Genomic DNA, 13593 nt, shown 5'->3' on the forward strand with positions numbered 1-13593 from the left:
GAGATCAGGGCCGTCTCTCTGGGCATATGTCTAGTTGTTGAAACAGTCTGGCATCCTACCCTGTGCATTAAACTCTTCCTGTGGTATCCAAGGCCATCTCTCATGGTTCGCAGACTTCCTCTGCTGTCGCAACCCATGTGTGACCATAAATTAAGTTCTTTCATCCCTTCTTCCTGTCCAGCCTGGAGTACCCCAAGGCAGTGTTATAGGCCCCATATTATTCCTAGTCTTCATCAATGATCTCACTGACTCTGGAAAATCTTCTTTATCTATTTGCTGATGACTCCACTCTCTGCCATGACATCTCTCATCCTTCTGACAGACAGCCTTTTCCCTCTCCCCAGACCTTGATAAAATCATAAACTGGTCAAACACAATTTTGCTTATGTATCCATATTGTCCTGCCATTGCGTTCTCCCTTACCCCTCATCATTACCTGTATCCCTTGTTTGTCCGTCTCCTTCTACTTTCTCCCTCAGCCCTGCTGTTGGTGTTTCACCTCTCCCCTGCTGTTCCCTTTGTTATGTTGTGTCCTGTGTAATTGCTGTTCCACAAGCCCAGACCATGTTAAAGAAATTTTTTTATTTATTAAAGACACAAAACAAACAAAAACAAAACTCCAAAATTCACGGACCATGACATTCATGGAATATTTCAGGAATGTATCCCCCATGAATAGCATGGTCCGACAGTACTTTGGAATTGATTATGCCCACCATTATTAAGCACTCAAGCAAGCACACCACCAAAATGGTTGAGAAGGAACAGCTGGCTGAGTCAAATAAAACACCGTTCTGAGACGACATAAAACAATGTGCAAATTGGACAAATGAACACTTTATTAGCAGTGGGACTTGCTGATAATTCAAATCTGCAGTTTAAATTTTGAAATTCGGTTCAGGTCAAGATATTTTAGAGTTTAGCTCATTTTAGCTGTAATGCATATAAATGTCCAGAGAGTTGTATGGGGAAGGAGGGGGAGGTGGTTTGGGAAGAGGTTAGAGTGAGGTGAGGTGAGGGGAAGGGAAGGCAGACGTGCGGTGGAGCGATAATTACGATTCATACTGTCTGATCAAAATGATGCTGCATGGAATAACAGTGAAAAGGGAAACAAAATAATGTCTGAAAACCATTTTCTACTGGTCATACTACAAGCACCGCCCAGGCACATATGTAGACAAACACCAACCAGACACATCCGGAGAGAAACACCACCAGGACACATCCAGAGACAAACACCACCCGGACACATCCGCAGACAAACACCGCCCGGACACATCCGCAGACAAACACCGCCCGGACACATCCGGAGACAAACATCGCCCGGACACATCCGAAGACAAACATCGCCCGGACACATCCGAAGACAAACACCGCCAGGACACATCTGAAGACAAACACCGCCCGGACACATCCGGAGACAAACACCGCCCGGACAAATCTGGAGACAAACACTGCCTGGACACATCTGGAGACAAACAACACCCGGACACGTCTGGAGACAAACTCTGTCCAGACACATCTAAACACAAACACCGTCCGGACACATCCAAAGACAAACACCACCCGGACATCCGGACATGGCTCAGGTGAAATGAAATTTTGCTCGGCTGAGGAGATTCTCGAGTTTATGTGTGAAGACTAAATAAAGTCACCAACACTCGGAAATGCCCGGAATGTCAAACAATGTCTGAATTGGACAATGAACACTTTTTTTTTTTTAGCAGTTGGAACGACTGCTGAGGTCAATTAAGAAGTTTAAATTTTGAAATTCGACTCAAGTTAATGATTCTAGATCTTATCGCATTTGCATAAATGAAATAAAGCCACAAACACTGGCATCTCCGGGCGTTTGTGAGCATTGCGATGTATCTAGTGGTTCGTATGTGTGAAGATGAGGCATTCAACTGTGTTGACCATTATAATTGCTGATGTCACAATGCCTTTACCTTTAAAACAATCCTTGCCGTTTTTGGCCACTTGTAATTGAGGGCGATGCCAAGGGAGGTTGGAACCACGAGAGCAATAAGAGAGAACCCTGGGTAAATTAAAAAGGCAGGTCATCAGAAAACTACATACTGTATTATGTTAAAGTTAACTGTCATTTGAGGATTCCTTAGGATCCCTTTTAAAGATTATGCAATTCATATCTTTGAACTCAGCCAGTCTTGCACCAATTTAAAAGTAATATTTTGGCATCATCTGGGGATAATAAATTCAAGTTTTTCCATAGTAGGCCGCATACAACGTACATTGTATATGCAGTAGAAAATGTCCCATTGAAGTGCATGGTAAACTTTAAACTGTGATATTTAGTTCCAAGCTTTGGCCGCAAGGAAGCATATATTTTCTAAAAAGTGAAAATGCCGAAATGCGCACTTATGAGGTTTGATTTTTGGCAATAAATACATAACCTTTATTCTCCAACTTCAAGGTTAACCTACACTTGTTATTGAAGTGAAGTTGATGAAGCATACCCTATTTTATTTTTTTTAACCAAGGAATTCCCTGACCACATGCACAAATTAATATTAATGACATGGTAACAACTTAATTCCGGAAGCAGAGAAATCTTTTGGAAAGGCACGTGGCTATTTCCAGTCATCTGCTTTCACATCCTGATAACTTTAAAACCTGCATCCACCAAATATTCAAGAAGTGGTCTGAAAAAGATCACATGGTGACATATCCTGGAAAATGAGGAAAATAAGGGCTTTGGTGAAGTACTCTCTATCGCAATGGCCTTATAATCAAATGGAAGTTTTTGGGAACTTCTTTGGTGCCAAAATTTGAATGTCAGGTGATAATGATTAATGGTTCTCACGTTTTTTATTCACTGAAGTCAATGATAATGAGAGGCTGATGAAGGGGTGAGGAGGGGAAGGAGGGAGGGGGTTGGTAGAAGAGTGGGAGGGGAGAAAGGGTTGTGTGGACAGTGGATGCAAAACCAGGGCAAGGCTGCCATTCTGTCTGGGGTGAGGTGAAGAAAAGCGCACGATCCTGTGACTTCTTGTGGGAAATGGCAATGATCATCAGTGCTTTCGATTCAACAACATTTATTATAGTGTCAGATGGGTGGGTGAAGCCCCAACCCATAGTGGAGAAGCATTTTTGAATGAGCAACAGACAATGGACTTCTAAGCTGTGAGAAATTTAGGGGCGTTGAAGAAGGATCTGGCGTGACAGAGAATGCAGAAGTGGCATTTACCTTTGAACAATGAGTTGACTGTATGATCAAATCAAGAGAGATTGTGGCAGATGTGGTGAGAGAGAGAGAGAGAGAGAGAGACAGAGACAGAGACAGAGACAGAGACAGAGACAGAGACAGAGACAGAGACAGAGACAGAGACAGAGACAGAGACAGAGACAGAGACAGAGACAGAGACAGAGACAGAGACAGAGACAGAGACAGAGACAGAGACAGAGACAGAGACAGAGACAGAGACAGAGACAGAGACAGAGAGAGAGAGAGAGAGAGAGAGAGAGAGAGAGAGAGAGAGAAACCTTGTACAAGTAACCTCATGTAAAATGCAATTGGGCTGACATTTTTGTTCACTCGAAACATCATTACTACATTCTTGGCTGCTGTTTTGGAAATACCCCGAATTCTGAAGTGCACTTGGGATGTCACATGGCAAACGAGTTAGCAAATTTTGTCACAACCAACCTATAAGCATGCCATGATCTGTCTTGATTTCATGATTATGTTGAACAAGAAAAATGTAGTTGAAGCCCCTACTTCCCAACAGTACCATCTGAGAGCAAGGCCAACGGATTTTCTAAGATAATACAAATCCCATTCTTGAGATCCAAAAACCAGGGCCTCGATATAAAATTTTGCGACCACCTACTTTGTATTATAATTAAAATGAGGAGAGACTTTGCCAATGGTTACTACAAATGATGTGGTGTACATGAAATGAGTGGTATGGTTCATACCGAGAGTGAGGTATGGGATTGTGATGCTACTGCCATCTAACCAAGGTTTGGTGTAGAGGAGTAAACACAGAGGCATGAAGCCCAAGGCCAGCAGTGAGGATGCCGTCGTCATGCTGATGCTGTTGGGTAGTACGGAGCACAATATGGTAGGAGATCAAAGTAAACTCTCGTTGACACAAAGGTGATGCAGAATCATGATATTAAAGAGCTAGTGATGAAATGAAAAAAACATGCACATCATTGGCTCAATAGATGCTGAAATTATCCTTTCCAATTTTGAAATATACAACAAAAACATCTGGATAGAAATATACCTATAAATATGTACATTATCACGAGCACCCTGAATCAATTACAAATTCCTGCTCGAACCTGCAGGGGGCACTGCATCAGCGGCAAAGCCACGCATATGAAAGAAAAGGAACCCCTTGCCAAGAAATTGTTTCAGCAGAACCGACACTGTATAAGGCAAAGTGCACAAGTACGAGTGAATTAATAATAACAATTAATTACATTCGAAATTAAATATGACGGTTAAATTATCACCTGCCTCAGTGAACAAGAGAATTAAATCTGTACTAATAAAAGGGTGTGTGTGTGTGTGTGTGTGTGTGTGTGTGTGTGTGTGTGTGTGTGTGTGTGTGTGTGTGTGTGTGTGTGTGTGTGTGTGTGTGTGTGTGTATACCTGCAAGTTGCTGCTGTTGCCTGCTATCTCCACATGTGGGGTTTCAGGAGGTGAAACAGAGACCTGCCAGTTCTCAAAGGGTGTGTGTGTGTGTGTGTGTGTGTGTGTGTGTGTGTGTGTGTGTGTGTGTGTGTGTGTGTGTGTGTGTGTGTGTGTGTGTGTGTGTGTGTGTGTGTGTGTGTGTGTGTGTGTGTGTGTGTGTGTGTGTGTGTGTGTGTGTGTGTATAACTGCAAGTTGCTGCTGTTGCCTGCTATCTCCACATGTGGGGTTTCAGGAGGTGAAACAGAGACCTGCCAGTTCTCAAAGGGTGTGTGTGTGTGTGTGTGTGTGTGTGTGTGTGTGTGTGTGTGTGTGTGTGTGTGTGTGTGTGTGTGTGTGTGTGTGTACATATGTGGGTTTAAGAATGTCGAATGGAGTCCTCCAAGAGTGGACTCAAAGTATCCACCTTCATTTCAGTAAGGGGTTACGATTCACGGACCAAGATGTGAATGTTTCTGTTTTCAAAGTTTTGTGCCGAGGGCTCTCTTCAGGATCGTTACTGAGGCCAGGACGGCTTCCAACTGTAGTTTGTTTGTCGTGATATTCCCAGGGATGGTTTTTAAAATCTCTGTGAGGCTCTTTGTCATCATTCCCATGAGGTTCTTCGTCATCACTGGTACAACTTTGGCATTCTTCAGCTTCCAGGATCTTTTCACTTCATGCATGAGGTCTTGGTATTTGGTCATTTTCTTGATTTCTGCATCGTTATTCCAAAATCACCGGTATCAGCACCTCAATTAGCAAAGCCTTCTTCTCTTTTTTTGCACCTACGTACGATATCTGGTCGCAATGCTTTGTTTCTGATGTTCACGCCCGTTGGGATCATAAAGTCGTACGTGAGCGGTACTTCAATGTTTTCAGTGATTGCTTTTGGTTAATTTTCCCACAAATCTTCTGGAATTGGAATATCAAAGTTTTTTCAGATGTGCCAGCGGATTACTTTACAAACTCTGTTGTGTCGTTGTGTGTGCAGCTGTTCTGACAGGTTTTTTTTTGTATGTGTGTGTGTTCGGTCATTAAGCATTACAATTTTCTCTTTGCTAACCCCACCTCCACCCCTTGCATTTCTATTTTTCCCCCTTCCTCTCCCCCACCCTTTTCTCTCACTCTGTCCCATCCTCGCCTCCCCCCCCTCATAAAATATAGCACTCTCCTCCCACACCTCTGTCACTCTCTTGCTGTCTCTCTCAGTCTCTCCTCCCACTTTGCACGGCTGTTGCTCGCTTGGCACGCACGTGCAATCACAGAGTGCTGTTGCTCAGTCTCTGGTGGTACGTGTGGAGCCTGTGTTGCTTCTCCTTTCTCTCTTCTTATTGTCTAAATGTTTTGGTTTTCGTTTCTCTTTACCCCTTTCTCCTTGGTTTGTCTTATCTATTGAGCGAGAGAGAGAAAGAGAGCGCACAAGGTAGGTGGTGTTCGGGTCTATCTCAGAACCTCCCGGTTTTGAGGCCTGTGTTCCATCTGACATGTTTGCTAGTTTTAGCCAATGCTTTTTGGCTGCCTTAAACGATTCTTGGACCTCATCCATATTATTTTTATTTTTCCTCCACCTGCTAGTGCCGCTTCTGGTAGATTTCTTTTGTTGATTCAAACTATTTACTTCTGTTAAAATTACTTTTAGCAATGGCAAACGTTCGTTTGAATCATGGCATGTACGAGTCACTTACTCGTAAGCATGGGCTCATGTGCGATCCCCCGAGGGAGGTAAAGATTGAGGATGTGCTCCTGGCAATCGCTAAAATCGTTGGTTTCCACAACATCCGTGCAGCCTCTCGAATCAACAAGAAGGTCGTTGTGTTCGTTTCCGAGGTGCACATGATAACCTCCGTTGTGGAACAAGGCGTTCTTGTACATCCCGACCTGTTTCTCCTTGTTTCCACATTTCACACACCTGCGGTTAAGGTGAACGTGTCTAACCTTTCATTCGGAATGATGATCTGTGTGCTCAATTGAGCAAGTTCAGTACGATCGTATCAAACATCACGATGGTGCCGATACACTCAGGAAGTGGAGAATTTAAACACGTGATGACTTTTAAAAGGGCACTACTGTACATGATATTGCCTGAAAATGAGCAAAAGTTAAACATAGTTTTACATGCATAAATTCACGGCCATGTGTATGGAATGTATGCCTCCACGGATGTCATGGCATGTTATCATTGTGGAGCGTACGGTCATGTGAAGAACTCGTATCCCGGTTTGATGAGATCATCAGAAAATCAAGAACAGGAGATTGTAGATCCCCCCTCCCTATGTAATGGGGTGGGTGAAAGGGAAGAATCCTCTACAGTGTGTAGAGTCTACACTACCTGTTGCTGTGCAGGAAGCAGCAGACTCCTCCCCTCCCCCCAACTTACTGGAGGGTGTGAAATGGTAGAACCCTCACCACCACATATTGGTGAGCGGCAAACAGTAGGCCCCTCCTCTCTACCGTCTAATGTCCCAGAAGTGGTTGGTCCCTCGACCTCCACTGTACAGGACTATACGGATGATGACACGGAGGGTTTCGTGACAGTGTCTCGTAAAAAAAAGGACAAAAAAACGTTCATGTCCTGTCGTCAATGAGACAAAGACAACACAAAGTAAGATACTCGTGTCAGATGTGCCGAGCTTGCAAGATACATCTCACATAGAGAATCCCTCTTTGGGAATGGAAATTGAACCGGAACTGATTAAAACTCTGACTAATTCATTTGCACCACTTGCTGAATTTCCTGAGTTGTACGAGTGTGATGGAGACATTGAGAATACTCGTGCCTCTCAGGAGGATACAAGTGGGGATTCTGATATTTATGGTCACTGCAATGATAAGAAGGAATTTGTCACTGAGGTGTGCGCAGTGGTGTGTGGTTGTGATGACAAGGCAGATAAGTCGGAAAGCCCCTCAGAGGAAATCTGTAGTCCTACCACAATAGAACAAAATGGAAGGGATGGTGAGAAGGAGGCTGCATGTGATAGTGAGCAGCTAAATGCGAATGAAAAGATCGATGGTTCGAATTCTATGGAGATTCGTGCCTTTGAAATAAGTTTGGATCAGGAAGAGAATGACAGAGATGATGAGGTTGACTTCGATGATACTTCTTCTACCCTGTCAGTTAGTGGGTATTGTGCCCAAGAGGATGATGATCGAGAAACCATGGTTACAGAAGATTAAATTATTAAATGAAACCTTGAGGAAAAGGAATGTTAGGATTTGGGATTTTTTTTTCCCGAATATACATGCCTGTCTAAAAGCTGCGAAAAATATGATTCATGAACCTCGGCAAGTCAGGATCTCAGAACCTCAATTCCAGCGGTTGAGGAAGTGTGCCACTCAGGCCGGAAAAGAACTCCAAGAGTAGTAACGGTAGTAGTAATTAAGAAAAGTAATTAAGAAATTAAGTAATTAAGAAAAGGTAGCATCCCTCAACATAAATGGAGGCCGCAGCTGTGTGCGTCACCTCGAAGTGTTGCAGATGTTTGAGAAAGAAAAAATTGATATTCTAATGTTGCAAGAGACACACACCAACCAACCTTGTGAGGACGAGTGACGCAGGGTTTTTAAAGGTTGCCTTTTTTCTCCAGTGCCTTTGAGGATGCTCAGGCAGGTGTGGCAATTGTTGTGCACCCTCGAATCCAACCCTCGGAGATTTATTGGAGGGTGGTTTGTAAGGGCTTCTTAATGGCTGTGGAATTGATTAGCAGTAATCAAAAAATTTGTATTATTGATGTGTATTGCCCCAGTGACAGCGCTGAAAGGATTCTATTCCTTCCAAAGTTAGCAGGCTTTCTAAACACCGTTGACTTGACTCGTCTAATTTGTATGGGGGGAGATTATAACTACACACTCAACCCCCCAACTGGACAGGAATACTCCTGAGCCCCATCCACCCAGTGCAAGGTTTTTGGCAAAACTTGAACAAAAATTTAAATTTCCGGATGTTTGGCGTCTGCAAAATCCAAACTCCCATCAACATACATGGGTGTGCTGTTCAAAGAACCAGATAACCATGGGCCGACTGGAAAGATTGTATGTAAACCAAGGAATGGTGAATCTGGTTCAGAGAACTTGCATTAGTCCATCTGGCTTTTCTGATCATCATATGATTGCAATGAAATGTATGTTACCCTTTAATTGTTGTAATAGTGCATACTGGACTTTCAGTGTTAAGTTATTACAAGATGTACAGTTTGAAAATGCCGTCAGACTGGTACGGAAAAAGTTAGAAAAACAAAAGTGTTCCTTTCCTAATACTCGACAGTGGTGGGACTGTACAAAATCCCAAATTCGGATTTTCCGTCAACAATATTGCTCACATGCCACCAGTAATGCATCTGGGTTGATAAGTGCTCTCAAAGCAGACGTACTTAAATATGAGCAAGAAGCTGGAACATCCAGTAGAAGTGATCACCATCAGCAGTTGGTGGAAAAAGATGACCCTACTGGCTGAACCAGTCAAGGAGCGTGTGGCTGGAGCAATGGTTCATCTTCGGATGAGCAGAATTTAACTGGAGACTCCAAATAAGGATTCTTCAACCTTGAGAAGGCCGTCAAGACCTCTCAGCAGATTCACAGTTTACACTCTTCTAACGGTGTTCTGACTTGCCAGAGTGGCATTAAACACTCAAAGCAAGATTTCTACTCAAATCTGTTTACACCGAGAACTGTGGATAAAACGATGATAAATGAGGTGATTGAACTTCTCCCATCCATTTCTCAAGAACAGCAAGAGCAACTCGAATGTGACATTTCTTTTGAGGAGCTCACTGCGGCATCAAAACTGCTCGAGGACGGCAAAGCCCCCGGGTTTGATGGACTTCCTGCTGAATTTTACAAAGCTTTTTGGAATAGTCTGGGTCCTACTCTAATGGAGACCCTGCTTGAAAGCTTAGATCAGGGTGAATTGCCCCTGAGCTACAGGAGAGCGGTTTGTGTCTCCTCCCAAAGAAAATGGATTTGCAGCAGATTACAAACTGGCGGCCTGTGTCATTGCTAAACACTGATTATAAGATTGTGTCAAAAGTGTTTGCGATGCATCTTAAAAATGTCATCTCTCCTGATTGGAAACGACCAAACGTATTGCATACCTGAACAATCCATCTATGACAGTATTTTTTTGGTTAGAGATTTAATTGCCATCGGTCAAGCCATGCCTCATGGTTTTGGGTTTTTACTCCTGGATCAGGAAAAAGCTTTTGACAGTGTGGATCATTCTTTCTTATTTTCAGTTCTTACGAGAGCAGGTTTTGGGGAAAAATTCGTATCTTGCATAAGACTTTTGTACAGAAATGTATCTTGCCTGCTAAAAGTAAATAATAGTTTGTGTCATCCTTTCACTTTTCAGCGTGGTATCCATCAGGGTTGTCCACTGTCAGGCATGTTGTGCACACTTTCCATTGAACCCCTACTGGCTATCCTTCACACCTCCTTGTCTGGATTATCCTTGTCAAACATTCCTAACATTGTCACTTCAGCTTATGCAGATGACCTGTATGTTGTGGTCAAAAACCCAAAAGATGTTATTGAGCTATCCCGTTGTCTTGCCAAATTTGAACTTGTGTCATCAGCTGGAGTTAATTGGAACAAGAGTGTAGCTTTTTGGTTATACCCAAATACACTCTCCTCATCACACTCTACATGTGCACTTCTCCCAACTCTTCCAGGAGAAATGTTATGAAAAACGGATGGGTTTAAATAGTTAGGAATCCATTTGGGAACTACGAGCTATATCCAAAGGAATTGGGATGGGTTCCTAGATTACATTAAGCAGAAACTATCAAGGTGGAAAGGAATTCTCCAGTTATTGTCACTTAAGGTGCAGGTAACAATCATAAATGACCTGATACTTCCAACCGTATGGCACAAGGTCATCGCACTCCAGCCTCCTTAAGCTGTGATCACAAGCATTCAGAAGAGTCTCATTGATTTTTTTTTTTCTGGGGAGGCCACCACTGGCTCAAGCCAGATGTATTGTGCAGGCGACGAATTTCGGGTGGCCAAAACTTGGTGCACATCTCTAATCGAATAATGGCCTTTCGACTAATGACAATATTATATTATATGGTGTTATATTATATACGTTTTTATATTATATACGTTTTTATATAAATTATTGTATATAATTTATTTATATTATATACAATATTATATTATATACGTATATATCAAACGTCTATTATATGGTGAAGTAGTGTTCCGGCGTCCTCTCATCAATACCTTGCTTCGGCAAACAGGTGGAATGGACTATGACTGGGAACTCTTCCTCATGGACCTGAAGCAGGTTGATGGAGCCCAGCTCCCTGCGTTTCATCAATCTCTTATGAATGCTTGGCAAGCTCTTGTAGTGCAGCGGCTAGAGATCTCCTATGATGCTAGGAAATTTGTGCATGAGCCACTATTCCAAAACTTATTATTTGCTGGAATATCTACCAGCCGATCCTTCACTGAATACTTTCCAAATAGTGGAATAAATAAAGTGTGAGATCTTATGGAGCCTTCCTTGAAGTTTCTAAAAAAATTGGGTTGCATTCAATGAGAGTCATAGGTGAGGTCATGAGGATAGTAACCCAGACTTTCCTACATTTAAATATTGGGTGGAATGGAGTAAGTGAAGAAGTTGATTTTCGCCTAAACTTTCCTGAACTTTCAATCACTGCCCAAAAACACCATGACGTGTTCTCTTCAAACAGTGACGAGTCTGGTGTATTCCACGTCATGGGGAAAAAAAACATTATGTGGAATTTGTGGAGAAGTGTGTTTACCGGGCTGTACGGCACCGTTAATAAACCATTGAAAAGAGACTTTCATTGCAGGAGCTTTCCTTACTCCCAATTGGAAGGTGATGTATGGATCTCCGACTGTTGGTCGCACGGGAAACTTAAATTGGAGACTGGTCCATCAGGCCCAGGCCACACAGGTTTTACTACAGAAGTTTAACCCCTCTGTGTCTAACTCGTGCCTCTTTTGTATGAGTATCAAGAATCTGTATCATGCATTTATTGAGTGCAAGAGGTTGACACCTCTGTTTCTGTATCTGAATCGTATTTTTTGTAAATTTTAAATTGTTTTTTCTTTTCCAATCTTTATTTATGGGCTCGCTTTCTACAGTAGAAACATATCTGAAGTTTTGCTTTTGAATTTTTCACTTGGAATTGCTAAGCTTGCAATTTATAAGACCAGAAAAGCCAGATTGGTGAATAAGAAAGATGAAAATGCACTTTTTTGTTTCAAAGGCATGGTGTCTGCTCGTATAAAACTAGAACATGCATATCATGTAAACATGGGGAGTCTTCCTGTGTTTGAAGACTAATGGTGCAATGGTGGTGTCTTGTGTAAATGTATTGAGAATGAAGTTCACATTTCTTTGTGAAGTTGTAACGATATTATTGATCCTTGAACTTTCATTGTTTATCTGAGCCAACTTGAGCACCTGCACTTAAGAAATGGCACTTGATACTCATGTATTGATGCTTTTATGAACCTCAGGCAACGGTGCCTCAAGATTTTTTTTTTCTTTGTTTAAATTTGCCTTGCAAAATGTTTTATACTTCTATAATAAAACGACATCTCTATCTATGTGTCTGTCTGTCTGTCTGTCTGTCTGTCTGTCTGTCTGTCTGTCTGTCTGTCTGTCTGTCTGTCTGTCTGTCTGTCTGTCTGTCTGTCTGTCTGTCTGTCTGTCTGTCTGTCTGTCTGTCTCACTCTCTCACTCTCTCACTCTCTCACTCTCTCACTCTCTCACTCTCTCACTCACACTCACTCTCTCACTCACACTCACACACACTCACACACACTCACACACACTCACACACACTCACACACACTCACACACACTCACACACACTCACACACACACCCATAAAACACTATCCTGGGGACCAATAGGATCATCTGGAAATTGGGGTTAAGTTTTGCAAAGCAGAGAGAAAGGGCAGAGAGTGCAAGACCAGAAAGGTTGTGGAAGAAGAGAGAGAGACCAACAACCCGTCGGCGATGGCGAAGTGATGAGCCCACAGACTAAGCTTCATCGCGAGAGATTCCAAAGATCTTGAAAGCCTTGGTTTCCATGTTGTCAAGCTGAGCAAGGTGTGGGACAGGGGCCCCAGCCAATAGGGGAGAGAAACTCGCCCAGAGAGGGGAGAGGCCCCAGTGTTCGGTCCAAGAATAGATTCATTGTACCATTAAAAAAAATCCCTTTGCCCCAAGCCTCGGTGAAAGATGTTTTTTGGAGGGCACAAATCGTGTTATTTATGACTCACAAATAGAAAAAAAATATTCTAACCAACTTCACAGAATCTGGTTACAACGTGTAATATTATTGAATGTTGATACTACAAGCAGATTAGATTAATGTGCACAGGATATTCATCGTCTTCAGTTCCATCAAGACAGTGTGTTGATTTGCTGATAAGGTGCAGTAAGTATATTTACTGATAGTGTGTATTTAGTGCATTCTACTTCACAATGCAGTGTGCATTTATTGATAAGCCATAAATGTTGTTCCTTGTCAAGATGTTTATGCTAATCTTCTTGCCAAGTGATTCGAGTTCAGAGAACCTTTTTAAAAGGTCCATGTCCTCTATTTTCTCCAGTGAGTTGTGTTTCTGATAATGGTGCACCGAGGGTGATAAATTAGCTAATACTGGTTAATAATAGCAATCATTTCTCACCCCTGCGGACATCTCTCTTCGATGCCTCTCTGAGATGCAGGATCTTTAATTCAGTATTGCTTGGTGAGCTTTTCCTTTGATTGACATCTCATAGATTGATGTGCTTCAACAGCAGAAAAGCTGCAGAGGTGGCACAGGTGCAAACCTGACCCCAGGCATTGCTAACCTTTGCTACACCCCTGACAAAGTGATAAACTGTGGTAAGATAAGATGATGTGCAAGGTTAAGATGGATAGCTGTGTTTTAATTTACTATTGAAATAATTATTCTCGATACTA

General features: G+C 42.4%; 1 protein-coding gene across 3 annotated transcripts in view; it reads right to left on the bottom strand.

Annotated features, from left to right (window-relative positions):
• The window catches only part of LOC147017908 (ileal sodium/bile acid cotransporter-like), a 70042-nt gene that overhangs the window by 34744 nt on the left and 21705 nt on the right, over positions 1-13593 (bottom strand). For all 3 annotated transcript variants that reach the window (XM_085896988.1, XM_085896989.1, XM_085896987.1), the window contains 2 exons: positions 3940-4058; positions 1950-2038 (listed from right to left, as the gene is read on the bottom strand). In XM_085896988.1, coding sequence (XP_085753114.1) covers positions 1950-2038; positions 3940-4058 — 208 coding nt within the window. The remainder of the gene's footprint in view (positions 1-1949; positions 2039-3939; positions 4059-13593) is intronic.

This window comes from Eptatretus burgeri, chromosome 10 (genome assembly GCF_056783735.1).
Source record: "Eptatretus burgeri isolate ZD-2024b chromosome 10, Ebu_testis_v1, whole genome shotgun sequence".
NCBI lineage: Eukaryota > Metazoa > Chordata > Myxini > Myxiniformes > Myxinidae > Eptatretus > Eptatretus burgeri.